This window comes from Artemia franciscana, chromosome 18 (assembly GCF_032884065.1).
Source record: "Artemia franciscana chromosome 18, ASM3288406v1, whole genome shotgun sequence".
NCBI classification, from domain to species: domain Eukaryota; kingdom Metazoa; phylum Arthropoda; class Branchiopoda; order Anostraca; family Artemiidae; genus Artemia; species Artemia franciscana.
The window spans coordinates 9,927,609-9,940,941 of NC_088880.1; the positions used below are offsets into that span (position 1 = coordinate 9,927,609).

The following is a 13,333-nucleotide window of genomic DNA, read 5'->3' on the forward strand; positions in this document are numbered from 1 at the left end:
TTGAAAAAAAAAAACTCAAACTCAACAGATGTCAATTGAAAAACTTTGCCCTTAGTGTAACTGCTGGTCCTGATGTCACCGTTGATAAAGCACTTGACATCAGAAAAGGCACAATTGGTAAGATGACCTGGATGGATGTAAACACCAACTTCTTCAAAAGGAAAGAAAAGAAGCAGTACTGTTCAGTTCAGAAGACCTAATGTGACATATGAGCCAGCAACCCCCCTCCCCCCTACAAAACTCAGAACCAAATTCTTCATTTGTTCACTTTAGAAAGTTTTAAAATAAGAATCTTTTAAACGTCTAAAGATTTTAAAGTTTAAATTCATCATCCCATAGGATTCGTGCTTTTGGCACAAGTTTTACAGCAAGCAAAAAATGATACTTTTTAAACTATCAAAACTAGAGTCAAAAATGTAACATTTGAATAAAGCCAATTAGAATCCAGATTTCTATTACTGGTTTGGTCAACGAACTAGAGGTGAAAATCCTCGTTGTAAAAATAAATCTTTTGCAAGGAGGTTAGACCATATGTTGGATAATAAAAAGAACAGTTGTATTGCAACATTTCTGAGGTCAATCTACCCAGTGCTCAATTTAGAAATCCGGGTTGATTCTGGATATATAAGGCGGACCTAGAAGCCAGGAGAGTATTCAGTACAGTTCTGTCGTTGATGCACGACACACAGCTAACACACATTGAAGTCATATTATCTGAAGTTGTATATGAAGTAAGAAAATAAAGTTATTGTCAATAATTGTCTTTGTCTATGAGTCAAAGTATCAGGTACAGTTCCTCTTGTCTATTGGATCGTTCTCAGGGGAATCTGCATAACTCAGGAGACCTGAACATCACAGTAATGATTCTGTCTCCATGGTTATAGGCATTTGTTTGTAGAGCCCTCCTAGTCTATATCCCTTAACTACCCTGCTCCCATGTTCAGATTTGTACACTCCTCTTAAACGCCTCTTTCGACCCCCCCCCCCGTAACACTAATGTTGATGTCCTGGCATCTTTTGGTGATTGCAGGAAAGTCAGAGATTGGCACAGAGAATAGCACTCGTGTGGTATCGTGTGTATATATATATACGTATATATATATATGTATATATATATATATATATATATATATATATATATATATATATATATATATATATATATATCTACTAGCTGTTGGGGTGGCGCTTCGCGCCACCCCAACACCTAGTTGGTGGGGGCGCTTCGCGCCCCCCCCAAGCCCCCCCGCGCGCGTAAGTCGTTACGCGCCATAATAGTTACGCGCCATTGTAGTTGTGTCCCTATGTCCCACCTGTGAATATAGATAGATATATATATATATATATATATATATATATATATATATATATATATATATATATATATATATATATATATATATATATATATATATATATATATGATTGCTAATCGACCATTCCCTGTCCCGGTCGTCATTTACATCCCCCTGTTTCCTCCGGTGTCCCCGTTGTAGTTGTGTCCCTGTGTCCCGGTCGTCATTTATATTCCCTGTGTCCCGGTCGTCATTTGTATCCCGGTGTCCCGGTCTGTATATACATTCGTTTTTTAGTTTTGTTTTTCTCCTTTATTTTTTTCCTTTTTTTTTCTTTTTTAGCTTATTTAGATTTTTAGATTTTTTAGTTTTTTTATTAGTTTTTAGTTTTTTTTTCTTTTTAGTTTTTTTTGTCCCGGTCGTCATTTATATCCCCCTGTTTCCCCCGGTGTCCCCGTTGTAGTTGTGTCCCTGTGTCCCGGTCGTCATTTATATTCCCTGTGTCCCGGTCGTCATTTGTATCCCGGTGTACCGGTCTGTATATACATTCGTTTTTTAGTTTTGTTTTTCTCCTTTATTTTTTTCCTTTTTTTTTCTTTTTTAGTTTATTTAGATTTTTAGATTTTTTAGTTTTTTTATTAGTTTTTAGTTTTTTTTTCTTTTTAGTTTTTTTGTAGTTTTTACCTTCTTTTTAGTTTTGTTAATTTTTTTTTTACTTATGTCCTGGTCGTCATTTATACTCCCTATTTCCCGGTGCTTTGTTGATTGCTAATCGAACATTCCTTTTGTCCTGGTCGCTTTCTCTTTGAGTGTCGTCATTTATTTTTTTCTTTTTTAGTTCTTTTAGTTTTTACCTTTTTTAGTTTTTTTTAGTTTTTTAGATGAAAATTTTTTTTAGTTTTTTCCTTTTTTTCTTTTTAGTTTTTTATTGGTTTTTACCTTTATGTTAGCTTATTTTTCAGTTTTTTCCTTTTTTTTTAGTTTTTTTTATTTTTTATTTTTTTAGTTTTTTACCTTTTTTTAGTTTTTTTAGTTTTTTTAGTTTTTTTAGTTTTTTAGCTTTTTTACTTTTTTTATTAGTTTTTAGTTTTTTTGTAGTTTTTGCCTTTTTTTAGTTTTTTCAGTTTTTTTTTTAGTTTTTTATTGGTTTTTACCTTTATTTTAGCTTATTTTTCAGTTTTTTCCTTTTTTTTAGTTTTTTTAGTTTTTAGTTTTTTTAGTTTTTTACCTTTTTTTAGTTTTTTTAGTTTTTTTAGTTTTTTAGCTTTTTTATTTTTTTTATTAGTTTTTAGTTTTTTTTGTAGTTTTTGCCTTTTTTTTAGTTTTTTTAGTTTTTTAGCTTTTTTATTAGTTTTTAGTTTTTTTTTGTAGTTTTTGCCTTTTTTTAGTTTGACAACTTATTTTTATATATATAGATAGTTTTTTTTTTTTACTTATGTCCTGGTCGTCATTTATACTCCCTGTGTCCCGGTGCTTTGTTGATTGCTAATCGAACATTCCTTTTGTCCTGGTCGCTTTCTCTTTGAGTGTCGTCATTTATTAGTTTTTTCCTTTTTTTCTTTTTAGTTTTTTATTGGTTTTTACCTTTATTTTAGCTTATTTTTCAGTTTTTTCCTTTTTTTTAGTTTTTTTTTATTTTTTATTTTTTTTAGTTTTTTACCTTTTTTTAGTTTTTTTAGTTTTTTTAGTTTTTTAGCTTTTTTACTTTTTTTATTAGTTTTTAGTTTTTTTTTGTAGTTTTTGCCTTTTTTTAGTTTTTTCAGTTTTTTTTTTAGTTTTTTATTGGTTTTTACCTTTATAGTTTTTTTAGTTTTTTAGCTTTTTTATTTTTTTTATTAGTTTTTAGTTTTTTTTGTAGTTTTTGCCTTTTTTTAGTTTTTTCAGTTTTGACGTCACCTGATCCAGTTTTTTCAGGTGACGTCACCTGATCCATCCACACATCCACAGACAGACAACTTATTTTTATATAGATAGATATATATAAAAATAAGTTGTCTGTGTGTGGATCTGTGGATGGATCAGGTGACGTCATGTTTGTTCGCATATGACGTCTGAATTATTTCACACTAATACAAAAGAAGAAAAAAACTAAAAAAGGTAAAAACTACAAAAAAACTAAAAAGAAAAAAAAACTAAAAAAGCTAAAAAACTAAAAAAAACTAAAAAAAAGGTAAAAATCTAATAACTAAAAAAAAACTGAAAAAAATAAAAAAAGGCAAAAACTACAAAAAAAATAAAAACTAATAAAAAAACTAAAAAAGCTAAAAAACTAAAAAAACTAAAAAAAACTAAAAAAGGTAAAAAACTAAAAAAACTAAAAACTAAAAAAGAAAAAAACTAAAAAAAAGGAAAAAACTGAAAAATAAAAGAGAAAAAGAAAACTAAAAAAATATGAATAAATATATATAAAAATTCTATATATATAAAAATAAGTTGTCTGTGTGTGGATCTGTGGATGGATCAGGTGACGTCATGTTTGTTCGCATATGACGTCTGAATTATTTCACACTAATACAAAAGAAGAAAAAAACTAAAAAAGGTAAAAACTACAAAAAAAACTAAAAAGAAAAAAAAACTAAAAAAGCTAAAAAACTAAAAAAAACTAAAAAAAGGTAAAAATCTAATAACTAAAAAAAAACTGAAAAAAATAAAAAAAGGCAAAAACTACAAAAAAAATAAAAACTAATAAAAAAACTAAAAAAGCTAAAAAACTAAAAAAACTAAAAAAAACTAAAAAAAGGTAAAAAACTAAAAAAAACTAAAAACTATAAAAGAAAAAAACTAAAAAAAAGGAAAAAACTGAAAAATAAAAGAGAAAAAGAAAACTAAAAAAATATGAATAAATATATATAAAAATAAGTTGTTTGTGGGTTATGTCTGTCTGTCTGTCTGTCGAGTGACGTCGTGTTTGTCCGCATATGACGTCTGAATTATTTCACACTAATACAAAAGAAGAAAAAAAACTAAAAAAGGTAAAAACTACAAAAAAAACTAAAAAGAAAAAAAACTAAAAAAGCTAAAAAACTAAAAAAAACTAAAAAAAGGTAAAAAACTAAAAACTAAAAAAAACTGAAAAAAACACAAATGACGACCGGGACACAGGGAGTATAAATGACGACCAGGACATAAGTAAAAAAAAAAACTAAAAAAACTAAAAAAAATGGTAAAAACTACAAAAAAACTAAAAACTAATAAAAAAACTAAAAAATCTAAAAATCTAAATAAACTAAAAAAGAAAAAAAAGAAAAAAGGAAAAAAATAAAGGAGAAAAACAAAACTAAAAAACGAATGTATATACAGACCGGGACACCGGGATACAAATGACGACCGGGACACAGGGAATATAAATGACGACCGGGACACAGGGACACAACTACAATGGGGACGCCGGGGGGCACAGGGGGATATAAATGACGACCGGGACACCGGGACACAAGGAATATAAATGACGCCCGAGACACTCAAAGAGAAATCACAGACTGGAACACCGGGACACAAATGACGACCGGGACACAGGGAATATAAATGACGACCGGGACACAGGGACATAACTACAAAGGGGACGCCGGGGTGCACAGGGGGATATATAAATGACGATGGCGACTCAGGGAATGGTCGATTAGCAATCACCATCAACAAAGCTCAAGGGCAATCATTAGAATCATGAGGTATAGATCTGAATACGGATTGTTTTCCCATGGACCATTATAGTCGGTAAAACCTGACATATAGTCGGTAAACCTGACAATCTATTTATATGCACAGACAATGGGACAGCAAAGAATGTTGTATAATATATATATATATATATATATATATATATATATATATATATATATATATATATATATATATATATCTATATTCACAGGTGGGACATAGGGACACAACTACAATGGCGCGTAACTAATATGGCGCGTAACGACTTACGCGCGCGCCCCCACCAACTAGGTGTTGGGGTGGCGCGAAGCGCCACCCCAACAGCTAGTATATATATATATATATATATATATATATATATATATATATATATATATATATATATATATATATATATATATACATTATAATGTGAGGATTAAAACTAATAATGTTTTTTTTAAAAACATTTTTAAAACAGCCCTAGCATCCTTACTTCTACGAAGTTCAACCAGGACTGACAAATAGAATGAAGTGAAATGATAAATTCAATCAAACAAAACAGAACAAAATGATTAAATGCAAGTTCTCAGAGCCAACCTTTCGTCTTTGGCAGCCTGCCTCAAAGGACTTTTCGAAACTGGTTCAATGCCAAAAACGCAAAGTTGGCTTTGAGAGTTTTCCCTTCCCTCCCCCTCCCCCCCTAGATGGTCAAATCGGGGGAACCACTGTTATCAAGTTAATTTGTGCCATTCCCTGACACGCCTACCAATTTTCATCGTCCTAGCTCGTCCAGAAGCACCGAACTCGCCAAAGCACAGGAAATCCCCCCCCACAACTCCCCAAAGAGAGCAGATCCGGTCCGGTTATGTCAATCACGTATCTAAAACTTGTGTTTATTCTTCCAACCAAGTTTCGTCTCGATATCTCCCCTCTAAGCGTTTTCCAAGATTTTCGGTTTCCCCTCGAACTCCACCCAATCTCATCGGATCCAGTCGAGATTTAAAATAAGAGCTTTGAGACACGGGGCCCTTCTAAATATCAAATTTCATTAAGATCCGATCACCAGTTCGTAAGTTAAAAATGCCTAATTTTTTGAAATTTTTCCGAATTAACCATTAGCCGACAGGTAAGTGCGATAAAAACAACGATTTTTTCTTTTTACTTTTTTTTGTATCTCTCATATCTTAACTTTTAAACTATAGTACCACATTTTCTACTTTCAGGGTGTTTAGGGCTAATGATTCAACTGTAGTTTGTTAACTGATGTTAACGTAATTACCATTTAACTCGCTTTTTAAATTCCTTTGTCAAGTTCCAACCTAAAAATATTCTAGCAGTCTTGAGATTTGTCACTCTCTTGTCAATAAAACCCTTAGCTAGGATATGCATACCAGTCATTATCATTTTCTTCTTAGTTATCTGAAAAAAAAAACAGATGCAAAAAAACATAAGTCTGAATACCTGAGCACAAGTCCTTCCCTGGGCATATATTTAGTCATGTGAAGAGGTGCACAGTTTCACATCAATTCCCACAAACAAAAATTATCCGGTAATCTGCGAATTAGCCTAGTTTATTTATCATACAAGAATAAGAAACAATACACTTACCAGTTTCTTATTTAAGAAGCTTAGAATATACTTTAACACATTTTTCCAAGGAAAATGAAAAGATTCAAAATTGCTGAAACTTCACAGTCGAAATCATTATATTTCAAACAATTAATTCTATTGTCTGATATGCAGTAAATTTTTATTCATACTTACTCCCTTTTAAACATATCGCCTTCAAATGTAAAGATAGTCAACTGATTAATCATATATTACTATGTCAGTTCAAAACATTCCTTCAACTAACAACAGATTGCTTCAAAAACTTCTAATGTTTGTTTTGAAAGTTTTATTTAGGCATCAATTTTTACATATACGAACAAGTAGCATTGACAAAAAGTCCGTTTAAAATAGTAAAATAAAATTAACTAAACCTAATCATTTTTATTTTAGTTCAATAAAAAAGTCGCAACTGACATACTGGTTTCAATGTTCATAAACAAAATTTTACAAGGACCCTATGTTATCCATATGACCTGGTGCGGCACTCAAATTATACTTTTCCAAAAAAAAAAATTGTTGCATACTTCATATACATATATTCGACCACTTTAGAGTGAAATCACTTGAACTGTCAATTTGGCTTTTTAGGAGAAAAATGTAATGCGCGCTTATCGTTTGTAATGTTTAAACTTTTCATTACGTATATTAAGGTCATGTATAACCATCATGTTTCCTCGCGAGGAAGATTAATTGATTCTTTTTTTAGAAAAACCGTAATGTATACTTCGCATCCATATGGTCGCTCATAATTGTACGTCCTCGTATGAACAGTTAAGTTACTATTTCCTGAAAGCTCGTATGCTTGTTAACCACTGTGCATTCTCGAGTGAACAGACAAATTACTACTTGTTGGAAACTTTTTATCACACACTTTACATTCGTATGGTCGTTCCCCATTGTGCATCCTCACGTGAACACTCAAATTCAAATTTACATTCATATGGTTTTTCACCATTATGTACACTCATGTGTTTAGTCAAAATTTTTTTGTGAGAAAACATTTTATTGCACACTTTACATTCATACGGTCGTTCACCATAGTGCATTCTCAAGTGAACAGTCAAATTACTACTTGTTGAAAACTTTTTATCACACACTTTACATTCATATGGTCGTTCCCCATTGTGCATCCTCACGTGAACAGTCAAATTCCAATTTACATTCATATGGTTTTTCACCATTATGTACACTCATGTGTTTAGTCAAAATTTTTTTGTGAGAAAACATTTTATTGCACACTTTACATTCATACGGTCGTTCACCATAGTGCATCCTCAAGTGAACAGTCAAATTACTACTTGTTGAAAACTTTTTATCACACACTTTACATTCATATGGTCGTTTGCCATTGTGAATCCTCAAGTGAACAGTCAAATTTGTACTTTCTGTAAACTTTTTGTGACACACTTTACATTCATACGGTCTTTCACCATTGTGTGCTCTCATATGAACAGTCAAATTACTACTTGATGAAAACTTTTTATCACACACGTTACATTCATATGGTCGTTCACCATTATGCAAACTCATGTGTGTAGTCAAAACACTTTTGTGTGAAAACATCTTATGGCACACTTTACATTCATATGGTCGTTCACCATTGTGCATTCTCGAGTGAACAGTCAAATTACTACTCGTTGAAAACATTTTATTGCACACTTTACATTCATATGGTCGTTCACCAGTGTGAGACCTCATGTGAACAGTCAAATTACTACTTGTTGAAAACTCTTTGCTACACATAGTACACTTGTGAATCTTTTTGCCATTTTTTTGTGCCACAACATCAACAGATTGTTGTTTCTTCTCATCACTATATGTCGTATTAAGATCTATAGGATTTGAATCAAAGGTAGAATCTGAATGTAAAGGCAGTGGTACATAATGGTACTCTAAAGCTCCATGAGTAATTTTGGGTTCTAAATTTGGACTGGAAGATTGACTAGTAGGAAACAAACAATATTTACTTGTGAGCTCTTCATTGCAATACTCTAGATCCGTTTTAAAATCTGAAAGAAGAAAAATAAACAAGACACCTAAAAAAGTATGCCTAGCAAATTATCAAATGCCATTATTCATTATTATGTATGTCATTCATTCATTATTATGTGAATTATGTGTATTAAAAAAGAAAAAAAAAAGAAAAATCTATAGGGCTATAGGGCTATATCCAGTAATTGGAGTGGTTGTGATCAAACTAAACTGGAAGCACTTTCGAAGGTTTTCAAGTTGATAAGATTTTGTCACATAAGGCACAAAAGGAGTTCAGTGGCTAATATTCACTTAATATTTTTATATATTTTTAAACGATTGGGTTGTAATATTACTGACCTGTAATGCATCTTCCTTAAAAAAATGTATGGGCAGTCTACCATAATGGTATTTTGATAAGCTAAATAAGTTACAAGTAGTATGATGAGTGGTCGAAGAAAATAAAGTGAGACAGTGAGAAAGCTATGCCTTTCTCATAGAATGTCGAGGAAGGCGATAGACTGCCAAAAGTGAGGATTTTCTCCTATAGATTAAAAAAATTCGGTTAATGCCTGAATCATAAAATTTCGAGCTTGATATCTACAGTAGCGTCACTTTAGATTTTTACGCCATTGGTTTCTCCAGACGGTTTTAACGTCTCACAAAAATAAAAGCAAAAGGAAAGACATGGTAAGTATTGCATGTATAGAATTAAGGGCTAAAAAATTCTGCTAGAGGCTATAGAAATACTGCTATAGGCTGAAAAGATTTGGTTCGCTGCCTGAATTATAAAATTTAAAGCTTGATATCTACAGAGGCGTCACCTTAAATTCTTACGTCACTGATTGCTTTAGATGGTGCTAAAGGTCTACAGAACAAGAGCTAAGAGCTCATATGGCACTTGTGACGAGGCGAGAAGAGCTAAGAGCCAAGAGATCATATGGTATGACCTCTAACAAAATTCTATGAATCAATAGATTGATTTAAAAAGGAAAATAAGAGGCTTAATGCCGGTCAGGATTTAAAATAAGAGCTCTGAGTCACGATGTGATTCTAAATATAAAAATTCATTAAGATCCGATCACCCACTCGTAAGTTATAAATACCTAATTTTTCCTCTCCCTTTAGCCCCCCAGATGGTCGAATCTGGGAAAACGACTTTATCAAGTCAAATTGTGCAGCTCCCCGACACGCCTACCAATTTTCATCATCCTAGCACGTCCAGAAGCACCAAAATCGCCAACTCACTGAACCCAGTGCGGTTCCGTCACTCACGTATCAAGGACATTTGGTTATTCTACTCCCCCCCCCCCAATGTCACAGGATCTGGTCGGAATTTAAAATTAGAGCTTTAAAGCGTAAGACCCTTCTAAATATCAAATTTTATTAAAATCTGGTCACCGTTTCGTAAGTTACAAATACCTAAATTTTCAAAATTACTCCCCCCCCCCCAACTCCACCAAAGAGAACAGATCCGGTCCGATTATGCCAGTCACGTGTCTTAGACAGGTTTCTATTCTTCCCATCCAGTTTCATCCTGATCTCACCGCTTTAAGTATTTTCTAAGATTTCCGGTTCCCCTCAACTGCCCCACCCCCCAATTACGCTGGATCCGGTTGAGATTTAAAATAAGAGATCTGAGTCACGAGGTCCTTCTAAATATGAAGTTTCATGAAGATCCGATCACTCCTTCGTATGTTAAGAATACGTCATTTTTTCTAATTTTTCAGAATTAACCCCCTCCCCCCAATAGAACGGATCTGTTCCAATTATGTAAATCACGTATCTAAGACTTTTGCTTATTTTTCCCACCAAGTTTCATCCCGATCCCTCCAATCTAAGCGTTTCCCATGAATTCAGGTTTCCCCACACCAAACTCCCCCCAATGTCACCAGATCCAGTCAGGACTTAAAATAAGAGCTTTGAGACACGATATCCTTCTAAATATCAAATTTCATTGAGATCCGACCACCCGCTCGTAAGTTTAAAATACCTCATCTTTTCTAATTTTTCAGAATTAATTCCCCCCCCCCAAATACACCAAAGAGAGCGGATCCGTTCCGATTATGTCAATCATGTATCTAGGACTTATGCTTATTCTTCCCACCAAGTTTCATCTCGATCCCTCCACTCTAAGTGTTTTCCAAGTTTTAGGTTTCCCCCCTGCCAACTCCCCCCCCCAATGTCACCAGACCTATTCGGGGTTTAAAATAAGAGCTCTGACACACGATATCCTTCTAAGTATCAAATTTCTTTGAGATCCAATCACCCATTCGTAAGTTAAAAATACCTCATTTTTTCTAATTTTTTAGAATTAACCCCCCCCCCCAACTATCCCAGAGAGAGCAGATCCGTTCCGGTTATTTCAATCATTTATCAAGGACTTATGTTTATTTTTCCCACCAAGTTTCATCCCGATCAGTTTTAGTGTTTTCAGTTTTTTAGTGTTTTCCAAGTTTTAGGTTTCCCCCTCCCAACCCCCCAATGTCACCAGATCTGTTCAGGATTTAAAAATAAGAGCTCTGAGACACGATATCCTTCTAAATATCAAATTTCATTGAGATTCGATCACCCGTTCTTAAGTTAAAATTACCTCATTTTTTCTAGTTTTTCAGAATTAACCCCCCTCCCCAACTACCCCTAAGAGAGCGGATCCGTTCCTGTTATTTCAATCATGTATCTTGGACTTGTGCTTATTTCTCCCACCAAGTTTCATTCCGATCCCTTCACTCTAAGTGTTTTCCAAGTTTTAGATTTCCCCCTCCCAACACCCCCCCAGTGTCACCAGATTTGGTCGGGATTTAAAATAAGAGCTCTGAGACACGATATCCTTCTAAATATCAAATCTCATGGAGATCCAATCACCTGTTCGTAAGTTAAAAATGCCTCATTTTTTCTAATTTTTTAGAATTAACCACCCCCCAACTACCCCAAAGAGAGCAGATCCATTCCGGTTATGTCAATCATGTATCTAGGACTTGTGTTTATTTTTCCCACCAAATTTCATCCCGATCCCTCCCCTCTAAGTGTTTTCCAAGTTTTAGGTTTCCCGCTCCCAACTTCCCCCCCCCCAATGTCACCAGATCTGTTCGGGATTTAAAATAAGAGCTCTGAGACACGATATCCTTCTAAATATCAAATTTCATTGAGATCTGATCACCCGTTCGTAAGTTAAAATACCTCATTTTTTCTAATTTTTAAGAATTAACCCCCCCCCCTAAACTACCCCAAAGAGAGCGGATCCGTTCCGGTTATGTCAATCATGTATCTAGGGCTTGTGCTTATTTTTCCCACCAAGTTTCATCCCGATCCTTCCACTGTAAGTGTTTTCCAGGATTTTAAGTTTCCCCCTCCCAACTCCCCCCCAATGTCACCAGATCCGGTCGGGATTTAAAATAACAGCTCTGAGACACGATATCCTTCCAAACATCAAAATTCATTGAGATCTGATCAACCGTTCGTAAGTTAAAAATACTTCAATTTTTCTATTTTTTCCGAATTAACGTGCCCCCACTCCCGCCCCCAGATGGTCAAATCGGGAAAACGACTATTTCTAATGTAATATGGTCCGGTCCCTGATATGCCTGCCAAATTTCATCGTCCTAGCTTTTCTGGAAGTGCCCAAAGTAGCAAAACCGGAACCAACCGACCAACACAATTTGCGATTGCTATATGTCACTTGGTTAATACCAAGTGCCATAAAAAATAATAAATAAAGAAAAGAAAACAATAGCAAATAACCACAAAACAAATAAAAATCAAATAAGAACGCCAATTATAAATAAACCAAAGACAAAATTTTCGAGAGAGAGAGAGAGAAAGAGAGAGAGAGAGAGCGAGAGAGAGAGAGAGAGAAAAGTCAATCGGGTACCCGGAGCAATCCGTAAGCAGCTTCAATTGAGCAGATGTAGCAATATTTCCTCCGTTTTTTCGAATACCGAAGCTTCAGAGCCATACTTGACGACTTTCATTGCTGTAGCTTCTAATATTCAAATCTTTGTTCGCATACTCATCTTCCAATTCTTCCAAACTTTTTTAATTGTGAAAAAATTCCTTTTGTCTTGATTATTATACTTTAAAAATCCTCAATGCACCCACAGTCTTCACTAACAATAATACCTATGTAAGTGAAGCTGTCCATTTGATCGATCTTCTAGTTACTAAACTTCACCTTTTCATCTTTACTTATTCCTAGCCTTAGCGACTTAGTCTTCTTAAGATTTTGCAGCACCTTTGAAGATGAAGGAGGTTATTTTATTTATAGTCCAAACATGTTCTACTTCCTAATTTTGTATTTTTTTATAAAGTCTCAATTGAAAACACAAAGTAAGAAGTTTTTTAACACATTTGATAGTGTTTACGTTCGATATGCAACCACTTTATACAACCAGAGATGACCCAAGGGAAATCCTGAAGGAAGTTTTTCGTTTCCAATACCCGAAGTAGCAGCTATGACACACCACATTCAGTAATTTGCTAAAACACAAATAATAAATATAGGCAAGGAAAGAAGGGGGAATTCTGTCCTTGGGGTAAATCAATGGATCTCGGTAATCCTGCTCGAGCTACTTCAGCTACCACTCGCAAACATATTTTGATGGATACGACTCTGTTTTGTCTATTAGTTGCCGTATAAATTAGAAATTGGATTTTGATTGTTAAAATGGATATCCAGTGTATACTGTGAACTTTATATTTTTGAATGTCATATGTATGGGTTTCCAAAAATAAGCCGTTGGGCAATAGGAAAAAAACAAACATAAAAAAATCAATAAGAAAACCTAAAATAAATTAAAAAGTAAAAACGTACTTAT

General features: G+C 33.6%; 1 protein-coding gene across 2 annotated transcripts in view; it reads right to left on the bottom strand.

Annotated features, from left to right (window-relative positions):
• Positions 1-6,819: 6,819 nt before the first annotated feature.
• The window catches only part of LOC136038584 (zinc finger protein 267-like), a 33,673-nt gene continuing 27,159 nt past the window's right edge, over positions 6,820-13,333 (bottom strand). For both annotated transcript variants that reach the window (XM_065721781.1, XM_065721780.1), the window contains one exon: positions 6,820-8,557. In XM_065721781.1, coding sequence (XP_065577853.1) covers positions 7,653-8,557 — 905 coding nt within the window. In that variant the 3' untranslated portion in view covers positions 6,820-7,652. The remainder of the gene's footprint in view (positions 8,558-13,333) is intronic.